The sequence below is a fragment of the Lolium perenne genome, chromosome 1, assembly GCF_019359855.2.
Source record: "Lolium perenne isolate Kyuss_39 chromosome 1, Kyuss_2.0, whole genome shotgun sequence".
NCBI lineage: Eukaryota > Viridiplantae > Streptophyta > Magnoliopsida > Poales > Poaceae > Lolium > Lolium perenne.
Window position 1 is genome coordinate 130431167 of NC_067244.2, and position 20877 is coordinate 130452043.

Below are 20877 nucleotides of genomic sequence, written 5' to 3' on the forward strand. Positions count from 1 at the left end.
TTGATTACTATCTGCGATTGATGATTAGCGGATAACATGGAAAGAAGGGGCCGATTATGGTGAAAGTAGATCGGACGATGGTGTGATTGAGCGGTCTCTTTGAGGTTATATATTGGACATTTGGACGGCTAGGATGCTTTTAATGATTGACCCCAAAGTGTGACGACTGACTTATCACCAGCTTGCATATAATAGTATAGATAGATTAGTTTCTGCTACGTAATTTATATCTATACCTAATCTATAGATACGAGAACAAAAAGGGTTAGGGACAAAGAAGCACGCCAAATATAAATTTTTTCAACATTTTAATTCATGTTTGTGCACGATACAAATTCCCAGCATTCTGACTCTATATTAATAAGTAACATGCCCACTAAGAAGAGGTATGTCACGTATAATAAGTTAACAATGTTTGCTATTCCGCAGCAAGACGGAGGCATTGTCCTAGTGACCATTGAAAGCTCACAAACAAATGTAAAACCAATAGACATATATTCTCCGTGAACTGTACTGAATAACTTATCAGGTGCCTGTACAAAATAGAGAAGTCCAAAATAGGTGCATGCTAATTTGAGTTTCTCGCTAACACAGCTGATTAAATCATATTATCATATCTAGGCTGAAATAGTGTGTCAAGTGGGATCCCGTCTGAATCCCACTTGTAGTCTAATTTGGTTTTTCAGTGTAAATTTTGGCCTAATTGCACTACAAATGAAACTTATGTGGGATCCCACTTGATACCTTCTTGAAAAGGAATCGTTCCTCCATACATCCAATGTTGAAGCCTAGTAATGACATGCCAATTCATTATTACACATACAAATCATACAGGGTAGTGTCTAACCAACCTGTGCACCATCGGCATTACTCCCCAAAAGTATATACAATAATGCAATCCACAAGGACATGATCCACCACAAGAAAAAAAAAACCAAATGGCCGCTGCAGAACAAGATGGTCTCTTACTGAGGCCTGTAGTAGTTACTCTGGTGCTGAGGAGGGTAAGCCCCTGGGGCATTGTACGGCGCTTGTGGATATGGCCCTGGTTGCTGCGACTGTGGCTGCTGCCCATTGTAGTACGGCCCACGCCATCCAGGATACGCCGGTTGGCCATAGTCATGGCCAGGAGGTGGCTGATGCGGCGGCTGCTGGTACTGACCAGGATGTGCTGCACCATATGGAGGTTGTTGCGGTGGCGCGCTGTATTGAGGTTGTTGCGGTGGCGCGCCGTATTGAGGTTGTTGCGGTGGCGCGCCGTATTGAGGTTGTTGCGGTGGCGCGCCATAAGTAGGGTATGGCTGTGAGTATGGAGGTCTAGTTCCTGGTTGGGAGTAACCTGGCCTTGAATCACCCCCAGGCTGAGCATGAGGAGCATGTGGTGGTGGTGATGGGCTCTGCTGATCTGGTGGAACAGAAGAATTCCTCTGCGAGACGTTGCTGGAAGATGACAAGTTGAAACCTGCCAACTTTCTTTGCACATCCTCTATCATTTCACGGCACTGGATGTTTCGCGTCATTATGAAGTCACTGCATTGCTGTTGTATCCTGCCAATTGCGTCCTGCGAAGGATTATTAAATTAAAAATATAATCAGTAGCTCTACTAACAGGAATCATCAGCATCTATATTTTCATTACATAAGAAAACACAATGCAATGGAGATGTACACAAACCTGCAAAGTCACGTAAAAATTTAGGCCATCATTAATGTTCTTCTTGGTTTCCTGGTATTTAACAACAGCTGCAGCAATTTGCTTGTAACATCTCTCACGAGCAACTGAAAAATTACGTTTCACCAATCAGGACCACAGCTAATTATTTGAGAAGCATCTTGTATTACAGGTCTAAGCAATAAATACTGTACGTAATAGAACTCAATCCGTATATCATTTCTACTGGACGGCGATTAAAAGACAGCAAGCTACATAGAAGGTGTCAGCAGTGATTTCTCATATTTTGAACTTGATATGGGAGTAAACAGAAGTGGTATCTATCCAAGGAACTTCACTAAAAAATGATGCACGGAAGGGAAAGCCTGCGTACAAGCAAATAGCTATTCCACCATATTAAGTACACAGAACATACTTGTAGGAATAACTAAAAAGATAAAATTTCTGAAACTGACCCAAACATGATCAAAATCAAACCAATAACTGTTTAACCTCATTGTTACAAGGAAAGATAAATGGTCAAATCATTCTTAAAACATTTGCTGGTACACCATTTAAGACTGTATGAAGCCAGTTTGGAAGTCATAAAATGCACAATATATAACCATCCACTTTGTGGAGAAATATAAACGGTTACCTTTGAAGTCATCCAGATTGAATACAGCAGCAAATTGTTCATTTTGTGCCTGTAAGAGGATCCAAATATAATTTTAAACACAGGAAGAAAGGCTATGTAATAATAGTGTTGTTTATTGCTTGAAATTTGAAATAACTTCTAATTCTACTTTTTGTGGGATAATTTCCGATGCTCTTTTTTCTTTGCTAATGCTGATTGATGCTTCTAGAGTTGTTTTCAATGTACATATGTTATTAATAGCATATCTAACTATTAATTTAGCAGAAAGAATGGTTGCAGCAAACTTGTAGAACAAATTTAGTCCCAAAGTGGACTACACATCTTCATCAGAAACCGAGGCTTACCTGTATTTGTAGCAATAATTGTTCCTGCGCCACAATGTTATCAGCAATTTCAGCACAGATCGGATCGTACTTTGAAATCTCCTTCTTGAAAAGATCATCATGTGATCCAACACCAGCCATTAACTTAGGGAGTATATCATCCTAGCATAAAATAAATGTATGTCCCAAATGTCAGTACACAAATCAATGTATATGACCGCATCACAGGGGTTAACTTATGTATGTAATATGTGTCGCTGATTTAGTAAATCTTTGTACTAAGTCAGTGATACTTAGTATGGATCAGAGGGAGTGTTACTTTTCCAAGTAATGAAACTATGAAAGGCATCAAATTCAGCTATGCAAGGAACACCAAACTTGAATACTGAAGTAACAACACCTACATTCAATCTTGAGGTTAAGGTGATAATTTGGAAAGAGTGGAAATCAGTAAATGGCTCATTGCAGCATGAGTAACAAACTAAAAGCAAAGCTCTCACAGCAACTTCACACAAATCATTCTTAGCATAGCACCCTACAAACATCACGTATAACACATAAGCACGGTTCTCTCACTGCGAAGATAACTGGGCAAATTGCTTGTAAATTAATTTATTACCAGACTCAAGCAGTAAATAGTGAGAGGTGCGCTTGAGGGGCTAGGTCCATATATTGCCTAAAACACTAGGTTCAAACATAAAATAAAAATGTTTCCTGTGTATATAGAATACGTGGAACAAATATGTGAGGTAATAAACTTAAAAAGGAAAAATTGCACAAAGCTCCTTGTGGCTACTGTAGAAGACCACTACCTTGTTTACACGCAAAATATATAATTTTGCAGGTCAATGTCATCAACAGATTATAAATAAAATAGTATTTGCAGGACAGTTACAAATAAATTAAAGCACCACAAGATTCCTACGGTTGCACTCGACAGAGCCAAGCCTCAATATTGATCAATGTACATAGCAAAGTCTCACAGTAGGAAAGGAGTAAGGACCGTACCTTTCTCTTCATTTCCTTAAGCATGTCTTCAAGACCTGCCCTTTCTTCACCAAGAGATTGCAATTGCCTCTGTGTCGACACATCAATTAGTTTTACTAAGCTTGAAAAATTAACTGGGGCCTGCTACATTTTCACTAGCTAACAAAAGGAATGTGTTTTACCAAGCTTTGTTTAAGGGCCCCAACAATAGCATCTTCGTTCCCATCCAAGGACATGATAGGCCTTGAAATACTTGGTAGTGCAGACTCTATCTGCAACACATAAAATCATTGATCAACAACCTAGGAGAGAAGAACTGAATGGTGATGACTAAAGGAAATGCAACTCATTGCGGATCAAATCAAGAAAGGCAAAATCTCCTAAATCTACATTTTAGTTTAATATAAATGTTAAAACTCTCACCGGTCTTTTGTCAAGAATAGACATCAAGGGGTAGTTCTCCTTCACACCTCGTTCGATCAAAGCATCACTACCAGCAGCTTTCTTGAGATTAGCAGCGAAGAGATTCAAGCGGTCTTGAATGTTTTTGGTAAGGGTGCTTGATTGAGGCCTAGTCCAACGACTTCCAAATTGAGTTCGAAATTGAGAATCTTCACTTGCCTCCTTCTGCAGCATCTCCTCAGTTTGAACAAGCAAGTCCTGATTGACCCTACTCAAATCCCTAAGCTGCTGCAACTCAGCTTCCAGGCCAGCAGGGCCACCGCTTATCTGCACAGCCTCGACATCTTCCTTGAGATCTACAGGTATGCTGATATTACCTTCCAATGATAGAATAGAATCAGGCAGGTCCATCTCCTTGAGCCTGACTCTCGTGATCTCACTAGATTGCTGAAGTTTCTCCGCCTGGGTGCGGATGATGTCATCTACCATCTCTGTGTACTTAGAGAGGGCCTTCATGCTGCCATCAGGCACAAGTGATGAAAAAAGCCTCTCCTTGCTAGCATCCAGAACTTCAGCCAAAGAAGAAGATTTTACAAGAGAAGCTGCAGGCAGAGCGCCCAAAGTAGCAGCATCTGGAACCCGCATCAGATAAACACTATTGTTCTCCTTGATGGCCCTATCCAAGTTGGTTTTCATGTTACTCTCCAGCTTATTGACAGCATCCAGAAGTTGCGCGGCAACTCCCTTAGCTGCCTTCTTGGCATCAGCCAGGGCGCTCATTCCTATCTTTAGGCGCGCGATTTCCTGCGCAATTTCTTCTTTCTCATGAAGATCCAATGCACACCTATAGCAAGCATCAGCATAGAACTGAGCTGCCTTGAGCTGGACATGAGAGACCCATGTCTTGTCGAAGTGCTGACTAAGAGGCGGCGCACAGAGAGCCGCGTAAGCTTCTTCGTAGTATACACCCACCTGAGTACATACAAAACAAGGCAGATAGCACGTATGATATCAGTTCTAGTTATTCTCATCAACACTTTGCAATAAGCAGAAGAAGCTCATATCAAGGCTACAGCCCAAGCAATTAGCACGCATATATGATATCAAGGCAGATAGCACGTTTAACATCGAGGTACATAAAAGCAGAGTAATGCGATATTATGAAAGGGTTATATTGAGATAACATTAGCTTCCTATGATATCAGTTCTAGTTATTCTCATCAACACTTTGCAATATCCAGAAGAAGCTCATAGTATCAACGAGAAGACAGCCCAAGCAAGGAGAGTGTTGGCACGCACGCACCTGGCGTGCGACCTTTGAGCAAAGCGCGTGCGGCTTGCCACCAGCAATGACCTTCTCGAAGAAGCACTCCTGCGCCTGCGCGAGCATGAGCTTCTCGAGCATCCCGGCGCAGTCGGGTGTGACATCGACGGTGGTAGCCCCCGCGGCGACGGCCTTGGCGGCGAGCCCGCTCTCCCTGAGCAGCGCGAACGCGCCCGCGGCGCTCTGGAAGGCGCCGCAGGCGGTCCTGATGCCGACGTCGGTGACGCGATCCGCGGCGAGCGCGATCTGCGAGTAGACGGCGGCGAGGTTGAAGAGCACGGCGGCCCTCTCGAGGTGGAGGGAGGGCAGGCTGGCCTTCTTGCCGGTCTTGAAGGCGTCGTGCCAGGTGAAGGAGAGGGAGTGGACGTGCGCGCGGTCGGGGGAGACGGGGAAGCGGGGCTCGACGAGCGCGAGCGCGCGCGCGTAGGCGAGGAGCGCGGCGCGGCGCTGGTCGAGGGAGGACGGGTCCGGGAGGGCGGGCGCCTCGACGGCGGCGGCGCGGAGGTCGCGCACGGCGCAGAGGTCGTCGTCGGCGGCGGCGGCGTCGCGGTCCGAGTAGGCGGCGGCGATGTACTGGCGCAGCGGGCGGTAGAGGTCGACGGGCGTGGCCTTCTTCTCGTGGATCGCCAGCATGACGTTGGCCGCCATGGGGACGCCGGCGGTGGCCGGAGGGGAGGAGATCGGGGTCTGGATTGCTTCGAGGTGAAGAAATTTGGGGGGAGTTGGAACTTGTCGCGGTGGCGACTGACGGACTACAGATGATAGTACTTCGCCGCGTTGGGGACGCTGGCTGGGTGTGCTCTAAGATTCGTGCACGAGCGTCTGACAGCCACGCGGCACTGTTTAGGCCGGAACTGAGTCATGGTCAACTCTACGCGCACAATCGGTGATAGAAAGAACTGTATTAGCGTGTTGCATAGGAGAAACGAGATACATCGCGTGTATTGTTTCAGTTCAAAAAAACAAACTGGATACATACGGATTTCTAGAACTTGATGAAACCTCGTGAAACCCTACTCCCCTCTGCCGCCTCGCTCCGCCAGCTCCGACGAGAAATTCTCGCGTCGGCAGCATCGCATCGCCGCCCTCGAGCTCCGGATGGCTAGCCGCGGAAGCTCCGCTAGGGGAGGAGGAAGTTTGGGCGGCGGGGACTCGCCGTGCCCACCCGTATTCCGCACGGAGGAGGAGCGGCGCAAATGGGTCCGCTCAGAGGGCGCGCGCAAGCGCAGCGCCCGCCAGTGGACCAACTAGGGGCTCACGCCCCCGGGAAGCTTGCAAGGTACACGCCGGTGGACCAACTGGCGCCGCGAGGAGGCCGACGCCGTCCGGCAGGTCCCGCGAGGCGGCGCGCTGAGAAGAACGCGTCCGTCGCGTGAAGCTGGAGATCGTCGAGCTCGACGCGGAGTAGGAGCTCGACGCGTCCGCCGCCTCGCCTTCGAACGCCACCACCTCCGCCCTCGCGCGTAGAGGCCGCCGGGGCCGAATTTTGGGCAAAATTATCGCGTTGCTGCGATAGTAGTTAATTTAGGTTATTAGTTCGAATTATGTAAAGTTTGATGCTCAATCGGAGCAACAACTATCATCTATATGTGCTTATCAATGAATTCTCCCGGGAGAATTTTAATTTTGTGTTTTTAGTTCTTATGTTACAGTTTCTGTTCTGCGCGACTGCCAAAATCGAACGAACTTACGTTTTCCGGAGACTGAATTTCACTTTTTTGGTTTCCACTTTTTGGGCTCTACTAGAGATGCTCTTAGCCCATTAAAAAAAGCTCAGAGCCACTTTTGCTGATTTGTTTGGTTTCTCTTAATGAAATTCGATGTATCGGCTGGGCTACAAAGTCCATTTTATTTGGTGTCCTGCACCTACCCTATTTTGGTTGTGCTTATACAAGCTCCTCTTGTCTGGTTACAAACTGCTTACCCAGTCAGGTCTTAAGCCATGCCCTCCTCTCCCTTGGTTGCGACCCATGATATTGCGCACATCAATCTTTATTGTCAGCAATGAAGTTTAATGCCTTGATCAGCAAATGTGGTCCATAGAGGTGTTGCTTGTTAATAAACCCGGACGTCAAGATTGCCTTCATCTAAGGATAGTTGACTATGAGCTTGTTCTAGATGTATTCATGCTTCAGGTTGTAGATGGACATGTACGTATGAACAATCTCAGGACCACACAACATGCATGTACTTCCTCAGTTGCATGTTATCATTAAGCACAAAGCAAGTGTCGTTGTCGCTACATTCGAGCTTGCCTTCCTATGTTAGCTTGCATATGAGTCTTCACTTGGTTTTCCATTTTCTGGTGTGGTTGTACAGCTGAAGAATGCTCGCATCAATCCCAAACTTTCCCAGTAAAGTCAAGAACATTGCAAGCAACCTTCTTCATCTTGCCTTCTTTCAAGCCATGGGTAAAGGACACCATCTCGACCAAACAGTTAAGAACGAACTCTAGCAAAGATCGATTCCAAACCATTGAAGGTTTGTGTGCATACAATAATTCGTCATGGACATAAGGGTGGATCATAGTCGAGGACATGCCATTTGTTTTGACAGAGGGAGTGGACAAATAGGGGATGAGCTAACAAGGTTGATCGCCTACACTAGGGTATGAAGAACATCTCTAAGCATTGTACATTAGCGAACAATCTCTACCCAATTCATCAGATCTTAGCTATAAGAGAGCAGGGAGTACTTATAGTGAGAGGAACAACATGTAGCATGGAGGTTGGGGAACCAGGAGCCTCCGACAGCGAACCTGGTTGTACTATTGTCGTTGTGCTCGATGGGGTTCCTGACAGGACCAGCATTGTTGTCCTCGAGGGAGAAGATACGACCTACAATCGAATCCATTCAATCTACCCACATCTACCACAGATTAGGGTCGGAGATGCTTACAACCACCGGATGCTTACAACCATGATCGTCGCAACCAACCTCCCGGACCTAGTCGGAGAGGAATCTCCCGCCATGTTAGTATATTTCGTAGGGTGAACGAGCTCGGAGAGGGGGGAAATGGGGAATTTGGATTTGGTGTTGAGAGTGCCACACCTAAATACGATGGCAAAAGTTTAAGGGCGGTGACCGAATTCTTCCTGCCACTTTTTCGCAGTTCCGCGCATGCTCGCGCCATATTCGTCAGTGGCTCTGCGGGGAAGCCACGTTCTCGATTTTCGGCGAGACGTAGGTGGCTCGCTGAAAATGGCCGATTTGGTTGTTCCTCTCGGGCTTGTCCTAGAGCTGCTTTAAGAATCATGTGGGCCACAATGAGGAGGGAGCCCGGGCAACCAATCAGCCCATTTTCATATCCCTAGATGCGGGCCAAATGGCATGCGAGCTACCGAACGTGCCCTTGACATTTGAAATCGTAAAGCATAGATAGGACTGCACAAACATGCACACGATCTAGCGTGCACACTAGAATTGATGCCGCAAAGTACAATAGTTCAACCTCCAGGAATTATAATACACACACGTGCGTTGAGTGACGACATGTTTCAATCTTATAATTTCTATAGACTTGCCAAATGGCATCATCGTCTTCGAGATCGACTTAGGATTTCATATGAAGAGGCGGAAGAAGATAATCATTGTGAAAGAGTCCCAAAAATGTAATATGGGCTACCATGTGGTGCAACACTCTATCATGCAACTCACATTGCATTATATGTGCCCATGTGGCGATGTTGGCAATGTTGTCATCATGTCATACATTGCTAGTAAACCCAATTCCCAAAGTTTGTCGCACCACAAGGCCCAACTCCATCGACTCCACACAAGAGAGAGCATGTGTCTTGAAAGCAATAGGGACACCTTCCCATTCCACGACCCTAAATACCTTCAACAAAGGCACCACTTCAGCTCAGTGACATACTGAAAGTGCATGGAGCCCCCATGTGTGGTTTTGGTAATTAATGACAATCCCTATGGACTAATGTTTGCATTGAGTTATATTTGTAGGAGTTGTCCATAGGCAATTCTTGAACCATATGTTGGCTTTAAGGTTGCAATAAGAAGAATTTGATGAAGGATATCAAGTGTCAAGTATGTCTTGAAGATGAAGATGAAGTGAGCCATCAAGTTACTTCAGGACATCAACATGTTTGTATTAGGTTGCAATAAGAAGAAATTGATGAAGGATATCAAGTGTCAAGTATGTCTTGAAGATGAAGATGAAGTGAGCCCTCAAGTTACTTCAAGACATCAACATGATGAAGTATGAAGAAATGAAGTGCAAGTTCAAGATGAGCCATCTTGAAGAGATCCTTTGATTGAATCTTGCCATCCATATGGTGATCATGGATATGTGAAGTTGCGCCGAAGAAGAAGCTCTCCCATGGTGGTTTATGGGGGAGCAATCTACAAGACTTCGTCAAGCAAGCACAAGCAAGAAAGGTGTTCCATCTTGTTGCGGTCAAGATCGTCATCATCGAGCTCAAGTGGAATGCGCAAGTATAAGGTTTTCTCTTGATAGGGTTTCTCTCTCACCGGTCTCATAGTGTAGTTGGAGACCGGTTTATAGTTTACTTGCCGTACTATCAAGAGGGCTCTCGAGTGAGTAACTCGATTGTATCCTTCGGAGAGCTCAAACCTTTGCATCCTTGCATCATCTTTCTTGGTTGTTATTTGTATCTTATCCATATGGTGTTTTAGAGCTTGTGCTTATTCTCATGACAAGTTCTAGTTCATCGAAAACGGATTCCGCATGAATCACTTGTTGCGTTTTCGATATTGGAGTTTTTCTCGGTTTCTCGTATTGAGAGGTTTCACTCTAAAATACATAGAAAAACCTACCCCACTTGTTCTTAAGCTTTTCACTCTTTGTGGGGTAGCTCTTGTCATCTTCTTTACAAAAAAATTGGTTTCACCCAAATCCGAGTTTCCTAACTCAACTTGTTGCATTTTCAAGATTGGAGGTTTTACCGGTATGTCTTTTTTAGATAGGTCAAACCTTTCATCATTTGTTTCTATCCTAACTTACTGGACTATGATGGTTCCCTGCATGATCTTGTAGAGCTTGTTACTAGCTTCGAAACGAGCCCAAGATCATCAAAATCGGAGTCCGGATGCAAAAGTTATTCAAGTTTCCGTGAAGCAGTTTTTTGGCCGGAAGTTGGCCGGAAGTTCCGGTGGCCGGAACTTCCGCCCTACTTCCGCTGAACTTCCGGAAATGACGAATCTGCACGCAGAAAACATACCGGGAGCATTCCGGGGGCGCCCTACTTCACCCGGAAGTTGGCCGGAACTTCCGGGGGGCGGAAGTTCCGCCCCAAATGACCGGAAGTTCCGGTTTTGACGAGTTTTGTGCATAACGGGCAGATTTCTCTTGCCCTATTTAAGGGGGTCTTCTTCCCCAAAGTTCCCCATCCGTTTGAGCTCGTTTTTGCCCCCATTGTTGACCTTCTTTGAGCTTGCTATCTCCCTCTCCCTCCCATGAATCTTGCATCTATTTGAGAGAAAGATAGAGGAGATCTAGATCTACATCTTCACCAATCAAATCCCTCTCTTTGTGAGGGGAATCCACTAGATCTAGATCTTGGAGAAATTTGGTGTTCCTCCTCCTATTTGTTCTTCCTCTCTTATTCCCCCCATAGCTTTTGTAGCTTTGTTGGAATTTGAGAGAGAAGGACTTGAGCATCTTTGTGGTGTTCTTGCCATTGCATTTGGTGCATCGGTTTGAGTTCTCCACGGTGATTCGTGGTGGTGAAAGCAAGAAGGTTGTTACTCTTGGGTTCTTGGAACCCTAGACGGATTCTAGGCCTTTGTGACGATTTGTTGGGAGCCTCCAATTAAGTTGTGGATGTATGCCCCAATCTTTGTGTAAGGCCCGGTTTCCGCCTCGAAGGAAATCCCTTAGTGGAACCGTGACCTAGGCCTTTGTGGCGAGGGTCACCGGAGATTTAGGTGAGGCGCCTTCGTGGCGTTCGGTGTGTGGTGTGAGTACCGCATCTTGGGGTGAGGCCTTTGTGGCGTTGGTGTGCATCAAGCAACCACACCTCAAGGTGAGCCTCTTGTGGCGTTCGGGAGCACTAAGCAACCGCACCTCTCCACCGGAGATTAGCACTCGCAAGAGTGTGAACTCCGGGATAAATCATCGTCTCCCGCGTGCCTCGGTTATCTCTATACCCGAGCTCTTTACTTATGCACTTTACCTTGTGATAGCCTTCGTGCTTGAAGTTATATATATCTTGCTATCACATACTTGCTTGTATTGCTTAGCATAAGTTGTTGGTGCACATAGGTGAACCATAGTATATAGGCTTTGGGCTTGACAAAGTAAACGCTAGTTTTATTCCGCATTTGTTAAGCCCATCTCGTAAAAGTTTTAAATCGCCTATTCACCCCCCCCCCCTCTAGGCGACATCCGTGTCCTTTCAATTGGTATCAGAGCAAGGTCTCTCATTCTTAGGCTTCACCGCCTTGAGAGTAAAGATGTCGGCTAGAGGATTAGTGCATGATAACACTCTTATATTAGATGGCACAAATTATGATGTTTGGAAAATTTGCATGCTTAGTCATTTTCGGGACATTGACCCTCATATGGAGAAAATTGTAGATATAGGTTTTTCTCCTCCTATGGATTCACAAAATCTATCATTAGAGGATGAGAAAAATTTATATCTCAATTCTCAAGCTTCTTATGTTCTTATGAATGCTTTGAGAGATGTAGGTCTTTTTCCATACTTGCCTTTTTGGAGCGCTCATGAGTTATGGACAAAAATTCAAGATAAATATGATGTGTCCAATATTATTAAGGATGATTGCATTGCTTCCACTTCCGGCCGTGATGAGTTCTCATCTTCATCCACTTCACCAAAGTGTGTCAAGACACAAGGTAATGATATGGTGAGTGGTGATGAAAATTGCAATGTTGATTTTGAGCTTTCTATTAATGATTCTTCATCTCTATCTCATTGCAATGTTTCATCTACGGACTCAAACACATCTAGCACTAGAAATGATTTACGTGCTTGTGTTGATAGTCCTTGCATATCATGTGTAAGTTGTTTGAAAAAATCTAATGATGATATGCTTGCATTGTCTTGTGGCCATGATAAAAATGATTCTATTTCCTCTAGTTGTTGTGTGTCTAACAATGTAGAGGAAACCAAAGATTCTATTGGTCAAGACAAGATCTTGAAAGGAGCCTCAAGTAACTCCTCATCTTTATCTCACGGTCCTCATATATGCCTTATGGCCAAGGGTTCCACGGTACCTCCTACCATGGAACCTAATATGTCTCGTGGTGATAAGGATGAGGATGAATATGAAGAAGAGGATTGGGTTGTCTCTCTACGCGATAAGGGTAAGAGCGTATTCAAGGTTATTTGCAAAGATAAAATTGCTAGTACTCACTTCTTTGAAATCTTGACTACCGCTATTGAGAGCCAAAAAATTATTTGGATGCATGAGAACACCATTGATAAAAAGGGTGCTCTTGAACGAGAGTATGCCAATGATGTAGCATCCCTAAAGAATGATCTTGAAGAAGAACAAGAGACCATAGCCTCTCTTGAAGAGCAACTTGAAACCCTTGAAGTGTCTCAAAATGAAATAGTTTCTAAACTCACTAAGGAAAGAGACCATGCTAAAGCTCAAGTAAAAATGCTTAAAAAGGAAAATCGCAAAGTTGGTGTTGGTCATGATAAACTTGTTAAGGATCTAGATGATCTAGACAAGGCCCACAAGGTCTTGGAGAGCGAACACTCTATCCTCACCAAGTCCCATGAGCAACTTCAAGCTTCCTATTTAAAAGAGCATGCTATGTTACCCTCTCTTCTTAATATGTCTTGTGATGATGCTTGTGCTACTAACTCTACTTCTTGTGAAGCATCTATCTTGAAGGAGAATGTTGAGCTAAGGGCTCAACTTGAGTTGCTAACTAGAAATTATGGGAAATTGGAAGAAAATCATGGAAAGCTTTCTAGCTCCCATGAGGATCTTCTAGCTTCTCATGATAGGCTAAAGTTAGCTCATGAGGCTATCATATCAAAGGCAACACCGTGTGAGCCTCATGTGGATACTAGCACTACTACCCAAAATGCTATATTGCCATGTGCTAGTCCTAGTAATTCATCCACTCATAGTATTGCTAAATCTTGTGATGAATTATCTTCCTTGCCTTGTTGCCATAACAATGAAGGTTCTACTTCCTCTAGTACTTGTGTTATTACTAACCATGTAGAGGAAATCAAAGAGCTCAAGGCCCAAGTCACTTCTTTGAAGACCGACTTGGTAAAGAGTCATGAAGGGAAATGCAAACTTGACACGATGTTAAGTGTGCAACAATCCCCCAATGACAAGAGTGGACTTGGATTCAAATCCAACAACAAGAACAAGTCCAAGAACAACAACAACAACAACAACAACAACAACAACAACAACAACAACAACAACAACAACAACAAGGGCCAAGTACAAGTCAAAGACCCGGCCAAGATTGTTTGCTTCAAGTGCAAAATTGAAGGGCACCATGTTAGATCTTGCCCTTTGAAGAAGAAGCAAAAAGGGAAGCGGCCTCAAGCTCAAACTCATATTCAACCTCAAGTTGAAGAAATTCCACTTCCCAAGAAGAATCAAGCCAATGCTCCCATTGTGGAGAAATCTAGTGAGAAGAAGGAGAAGAAAAGAACTTGCTACATATGCCGTGAGAAGGGCCACATCTCCTCTTTTTGCACTATTGGTACCTCATCCAACTCTATCTCCATTGATGATGTTTATTCTCTTCGTAAGGATGAGGGTGGCAATGTGTTTGCCAAATATGTTGGTGCTCAAAGTGGTGTCAAGAAAAGAACCATTTGGGTTGCCAAGCCTATTGTGACTAACCTCTTAGGACCCAACTTAGTTGGGGACCAACAATCCAAAACTTGATCAATAGGTGCTTGTTGGAGGGCATTGGAGACTTGGCTACATCATGAAGAATTAAGGGATCTTCATCATTTATATTATCTCAAGCCAAGTCTTTTGGTTATCTTACTTCTATCATACACCCAATGTTCCTCCTTGCGGTAACATGTGCTCAACTCATTTATATTGAAAGTTACTCGCCCCTTTGCATGTGTTAGTTTTGTTCCTAACATGTGTTTGTATATGTTGTGCATCCTACTTGTTTTTCTTGAGAAATCAATTCTATGTATGTTAGGTTGCACACCATGTATTTGTGCCTGTGTTGGAGCCTCTTTGCATCTTGTTGTATCTTATATGGCTCTTATGAGAGATTAATGGACTATAACATTTTGGGGGAGTGATATGCCTTTAGGAATTTCACAATCCTAACAATGTGTGTACATGAGGAATATCACTTAGAATTGATATTGCAAGATTATCTAGTCTCTATGTGGTAAGTCATCTTCATGAGAAATTCAAATTCTAATGTCCATTAATATCTCTAGTTGGATCTTATTTGCCTCTTGTGAAAATAAATTCCTTATCACATTATGGGGGAGTAATAAGCTTTGTGCATATTACAAGCCTAGGAAATGTGAACATTTGAGGTTGTGTCACATAGAATTGATATTGTAAATTGTCTCTCATATGTGACATGTTTTCTCAAACAAGTTCCAATTTGCTTAAATGGCTTCATTGCTAATATCTTTGTGGATCTTATTTGTGAAAGTTTTTCTTGGCATGGTTTTTCACAATGTGTCCCTCAATACATTTTTGGAAAACCATGTGCTTCAAGTCATACTATTAATTGCTTTGCATGTTGGTATGAATGCTATTAATTGCTTTGCATGTTGGTATGAATACTATTAATTGCTTTGCATGTTGGTATGAATACTATTAATTGCTTTGCATGTTGGTATGACTAATTGAAGCTATCAAGAAACTCTCTTTGCATGATGGTTAACTCTTATCTTTTACCATATGCTTTATTTGGTGTAAAAATGATCTTACATATACTTACAAACTACCACCGGAAAATATTTCCTAATACCTCTTGTCCTAGGACAATTGGCAATCTATTATTGGGTAGAAATTTATTGATCATATTTACATTGGCTCTTGTGTTTAAATTGTCTTATTTATTGCCATGAATGTGTTGTGCTTTGACTCCCATGTGTCTTCCTTGCATCTTATGGATCTAATTTGTCTATTCAAACTTTCTTAGCATTTTAGTAGATTTAGGTAGCGTGATGATCCTAGTTGTGTGCATTTAGTATTCATATGCAAAATCCTAGATAATGCACTAATCTTGGGGGAGCTCTCCTATATTTGTTAGAATGCTTAACATCTCTTGATCTTTATAAAAAATTTGGTTTTGGGAGTCATAAATTTTCTTTTTGGTACTTTGTGCCATCATAAAAAGTGTCGAGGGTTTGGTTTATTTGTTGGAACCTTGCTCTCTTGGGAGTTGGTTATCTCATTCCATTGTGTTTAGGCTTAATTAGCTTCTTATTATGAGATAAGTCTTTAGAGTAAATCTTGTGTTGATTTGATTCTTTGATATAATTTGGGCAACCATTGTCTCTTGATTTATTTTGTGTTTTGTCCAAATTGTATCTTCCTTTGGTTCTTGAAAGTATTGTGCATGCATATTTAATATATGTATATCTTATGGCATGTGTTACTTTCTTTGATCCAATATATAGGGTAAACTCCATCAAATCCTAATTTGATTAAGATGTGCATGAAATTCAATTTCATATCTATATGCACATAGTATTGTGGAGTTCGTCCTATATGTTGTAGTGTGTCTAACTACTTCGGACCCAATTAGTTTGGGGACCATTTTGTACTTACCTTTGTGTTAGGTACAATGGATATGCATTGGATGCTTGTCTCTCTCTTGGAAAGAAGTGGTGACTCAATGGTAACTTGAGGCAAGCTAGGATGGTCAACGAACACATATCTACTACATCCACACCAATGCTATCTCGGTAACAAGTATCTTCTCATGCATACTTTTCTTGTATCCAACCTTATGGTTGCATCTTGGCATGAATCTCTTGATTTGCAAATGTTGTGCTTCTTGCAAAAGTCTTAATGAAACCTCTTTATTGTGAATGTGAGTAATTTGAGATGAGTGCATTTGTTGGGAAGTATTTTAAATCATGCTCATGATTCATCCATCCCAACTATGCCTATCTAGCAATTTTGTTGCATATCAATTCCTCAAGGCTCTCACATGTGCAATATAGATGAAAGTGCAAATTTAGTTACTTCTTTTGGTATCCCCGTTTGTGATACTTGTTACCTTTCTCAAATGCATCCCAACTATCTTCTATCCCTTGTTGATATTTGTGATGTATTTTAGTTGTTTGTGGTTGAAGTTCATGAATGTACAATAAGATAAAATTGAGCCTTTGGCCATGCTATTAAGCAAAAATTCTTATTGGTATATTGCATGACTTCGTCTTGGATATCATACTATTTTTCTTGCGTATCTATTTTATGTGTGCATGTTTCTTTGTGGATAAATATCTTTGTGATATTGCCCACTTAGAGAAACTTATACACATAAGAGATGATACATCTCCTTTTGATATCTTATTTATTTATTGCGTGTTGATTGGTCATGCTAAGCAATATAATTCATTGAAGACTATGATGATGCTTTTTGCTCATCCTTGTAATAGTCTTATAATATGCTTTATCATGCCTTTCACATATCCTCTTGGTTGAGCCTTTTTATTATGGTGCCTCTTACTTGTTGCTCAACTATTTGTTTGTTGCAAGTGTTAAGCTTATTTCTCTATCTATGATCTATTCCAAATGTTTGTGTTTTAAATGGTAATGAGGGAGTGAGGATTCCATGTTATGCATATTGTATTCAAATACAACATTTTAATTTATGCATGTACCTTGGGGAGCTTCCTCATTTAATTTAGAGCACTATCTTTTGGTGATCATTAGAGTTTGATTCACTTGGTATATTTTGTTTTTGAATGATATTATGGGAGTGATGATTCCATGTTTGTGCACTTTATACTCCAATGCAAATTGTCTTGTTTTGTGCACAAACCTTGGGGAGCTTCCTCATATTATTTAGAGCAATCTTCTTGATCTTATCATAATATCTATCTTTCTTTTGGTATCTTCTCTGTGGTTCATTTGGTTGCTTGCTTCATTTGTTGAAGCTTCTTGACTTTGTTATCTTTTTGCAATCTTTGATCCTATCTATGGTGTGATTCCTTCCGAATATTCGTAATTGGATATGTGCATTTGATTCCACTCAAATTATGAGAAATGCACACGCTATGGAGGAACTCTCACTATATTGGCCTTCTAAATTTTTCACCCATTTCGGCAATTGGTGCCAATGGGGGAGAAGTTTGGAGGGTTTAATGGAATTTGGTTATGTCTTTGCTTTGTGCTTAAGCATGTGCCTTTATTGCATTGCATCTTGTTGCTTTGCATAGTTGAATAGTTAGAGGAAACTCCACTAGGCTTTGAATGCCAATATATGCAATGAAAGTCAAGATCATTCACACATGCATATATTATGGGGGAGTTTGCTCTATATATTCAACTTGTTTGTTACATCAATTCCTTATATAAACCCTCTCAAAGAGATTGTCATCCATTACCAAAATGGGGGAGATTGAAAGTGCATGGAGCCCCCATGTGTGGTTTTGGTAATTAATGACAATCCCTATGGACTAATGTTTGCATTGAGTTATATTTGTAGGAGTTGTCCATAGGCAATTCTTGAACCATATATTGGCTTTAAGGTTGCAATAAGAAGAATTTGATGAAGGATATCAAGTGTCAAGTATGTCTTGAAGATGAAGATGAAGTGAGCCATCAAGTTACTTCAGGACATCAACATGTTTGTATTAGGTTGCAATAAGAAGAAATTGATGAAGGATATCAAGTGTCAAGTATGTCTTGAAGATGAAGATGAAGTGAGCCCTCAAGTTACTTCAAGACATCAACATGATGAAGTATGAAGAAATGAAGTGCAAGTTCAAGATGAGCCATCTTGAAGAGATCCTTTGATTGAATCTTGCCATCCATATGGTGATCATGGATATGTGAAGTTGCGCCGAAGAAGAAGCTCTCCCATGGTGGTTTATGGGGGAGCAATCTACAAGACTTCGTCAAGCAAGCACAAACAAGAAATGTGTTCCATCTTGTTGCGGTCAAGATCGTCATCATCGAGCTCAAGTGGAATGCGCAAGTATAAGGTTTTTTCTTGATAGGGTTTCTCTCTCACCGGTCTCATAGTGTAGTTGGAGACCGGTTTATAGTTTAGTTGACGTACTATCAAGAGGGCTCTCGAGTGAGTAACTCGATTGTATCCTTCGGAGAGCTCAAACCTTTGCATCCTTGCATCATCTTTCTTGGTTGTTATTTTTATCTTATCCATATGGTGTTTTAGAGCTTGTGCTTATTCTCATGACAAGTTCTAGTTCATCGAAAACGGATTCCGCATGAATCACTTGTTGCGTTTTCGATATTGGAGTTTTTCTCGGTTTCTCGTATTGAGAGGTTTCACTCTAAAATACATAGAAAAACCTACCCCACTTGTTCTTAAGCTTTTCACTCTTTGTGGGGTAGCTCTTGTCATCTTCTTTACAACAAAATTGGTTTCACCCAAATCCGAGTTTCCTAACTCAACTTGTTGCATTTTCAAGATTGGAGGTTTTACCGGTATGTCTTTTTTAGATAGGTCAAACCTTTCATCATTTGTTTCTATCCTAACTTACTGGACTATGATGGTTCCCTGCATGATCTTGTAGAGCTTGTTACTAGCTTCGAAACGAGCCCAAGATCATCAAAATCGGAGTCCGGATGCAAAAGTTATTCAAGTTTCCGTGAAGCAGTTTTTTGGCCGGAAGTTGGCCGGAAGTTCCGGTGGCCGGAACTTCCGCCCTACTTCCGCTGAACTTCCGGAAATGATGAATCTGCACGCAGAAAACATACCGGGAGCATTCCGGGGGCGCCCTACTTCACCCGGAAGTTGGCCGGAACTTCCGGGGGGCGGAAGTTCCGCCCCAAATGACCGGAAGTTCCGGTTTTGACGAGTTTTGTGCATAACGGGCAGATTTCTCTTGCCCTATTTAAGGGGGTCTTCTTCCCCAAAGTTCCCCATCCGTTTGAGCTCGTTTTTGCCCCCATTGTTGACCTTCTTTGAGCTTGCTATCTCCCTCTCCCTCCCATGAATCTTGCATCTATTTGAGAGAAAGATAGAGGAGATCTAGATCTACATCTTCACCAATCAAATCCCTCTCTTTGTGAGGGGAATCCACTAGATCTAGATCTTGGAGAAATTTGGTGTTCCTCCTCCTATTTGTTCTTCCTCTCTTATTCCCCCCATAGCTTTTGTAGCTTTGTTGGAATTTGAGAGAGAAGGACTTGAGCATCTTTGTGGTGTTCTTGCCATTGCATTTGGTGCATCGGTTTGAGTTCTCCACGGTGATTCGTGGTGGTGAAAGCAAGAAGGTTGTTACTCTTGGGTTCTTGGAACCCTAGACGGATTCTAGGCCTTTGTGACGATTTGTTGGGAGCCTCCAATTAAGTTGTGGATGTGTGCCCCAATCTTTGTGTAAGGCTCGGTTTCCGCCTCGAAGGAAATCCCTTAGTGGAACCGTGACCTAGGCCTTTGTGGCGAGGGTCACCGGAGATTTAGGTGAGGCGCCTTCGTGGCGTTCGGTGTGTGGTGTGAGTACCGCATCTTGGGGTGAGGCCTTTGTGGCGTTGGTGTGCATCAAGCAACCACACCTCAAGGTGAGCCTCTTGTGGCGTTCGGGAGCACTAAGCAACCGCACCTCTCCACCGGAGATTAGCACTCGCAAGAGTGTGAACTCCGGGATAAATCATCGTCTCCCGCGTGCCTCGGTTATCTCTATACCCGAGCTCTTTACTTATGCACTTTACCTTGTGATAGCCTTCGTGCTTGAAGTTATATATATTTTGCTATCACATACTTGCTTGTATTGCTTAGCATAAGTTGTTGGTGCACATAGATGAACTCTTGCTTAGAATAAGTTGTTGGTGCACATAGGTGAACCATAGTATATAGGCTTTGGGCTTGACAAAGTAAACGCTAGTTTTATTCCGCATTTGTTAAGCCCATCTCGTAAAAGTTTTAAATCGCCTATTCACCCCCCCCCCCTCTAGGCGACATCCGTGTCCTTTCACATACTCACCACAATAGCCACTCTGACGTCTTCCCTTGGGTGATCAAACTTGTTTTCGTCTCTTTGTGATCCACGGAGGGAAGAGGGCAACTACGAGATTTTGTGAGGACCTAAGGTCACTCCCGAGTACCAAGCGAATGCCCCCTAATCCAGCCAACACGGTCCCCCTCTTCCCCTCTGTCCGGCGGCAACACCGACAAATAGAGGAGTGGGGACCCATCCTCTTTCATTGTTTGATTTTTGTAGGCCTATTTTCCTTTGTTTTTGTCCCCCTAGCGGCATCGACGAGGTGGAGGCGGCGATGGCATGTTGGAAAATTTTCTCTCCGGCCACAAACTACCTCGTGGGCGTTCGATTCGGAGTCAACGAAGGGCCTGTGAGGGTTTGCGTTGCCAGATCTGTTGGTTATCTTTGGATCTTGGCAATTGGTGTGTCTATCAAGGGGA

At 42.9% G+C, this 20877-nt stretch overlaps 1 protein-coding gene across 1 annotated transcript; it reads right to left on the bottom strand.

Moving 5' to 3' along the window:
* Positions 1–745: 745 nt before the first annotated feature.
* Positions 746–6095, bottom strand: LOC127302141 (vacuolar-sorting protein BRO1). Its single transcript, XM_051332541.2, has 8 exons — positions 5325–6095; positions 4043–4993; positions 3802–3891; positions 3641–3709; positions 2654–2794; positions 2310–2358; positions 1676–1779; positions 746–1562 (listed from the first exon to the last, which is right to left on the bottom strand). Exons 1-8 carry the CDS (start codon positions 5991–5993, stop codon positions 966–968), a joined length of 2670 nt encoding a protein of 889 aa, XP_051188501.1. The 5' UTR covers positions 5994–6095; the 3' UTR covers positions 746–965.
* Between the last annotated feature and the right edge of the window lie 14782 nt (positions 6096–20877).

What these genes read in the sequence shown, in the direction of transcription:
- LOC127302141 (XM_051332541.2), bottom strand. Translation starts at nt 5,993, where the DNA reads ATGGCGGCCAACGTCATGCTGGCGATCCACGAGAAGAAGGCCACGCCC. An exon ending in GGGCCCTTAAACAAAGCTTG is followed by an intron (nt 3,710 to 3,801) that starts GTAAAACACATT and finishes GTGTCGACACAG; the next exon opens with AGGCAATTGCAATCTCTTGG. An exon ending in TTAAGGAAATGAAGAGAAAG is followed by an intron (nt 2,795 to 3,640) that starts GTACGGTCCTTA and finishes ATTTTATGCTAG; the next exon opens with GATGATATACTCCCTAAGTT.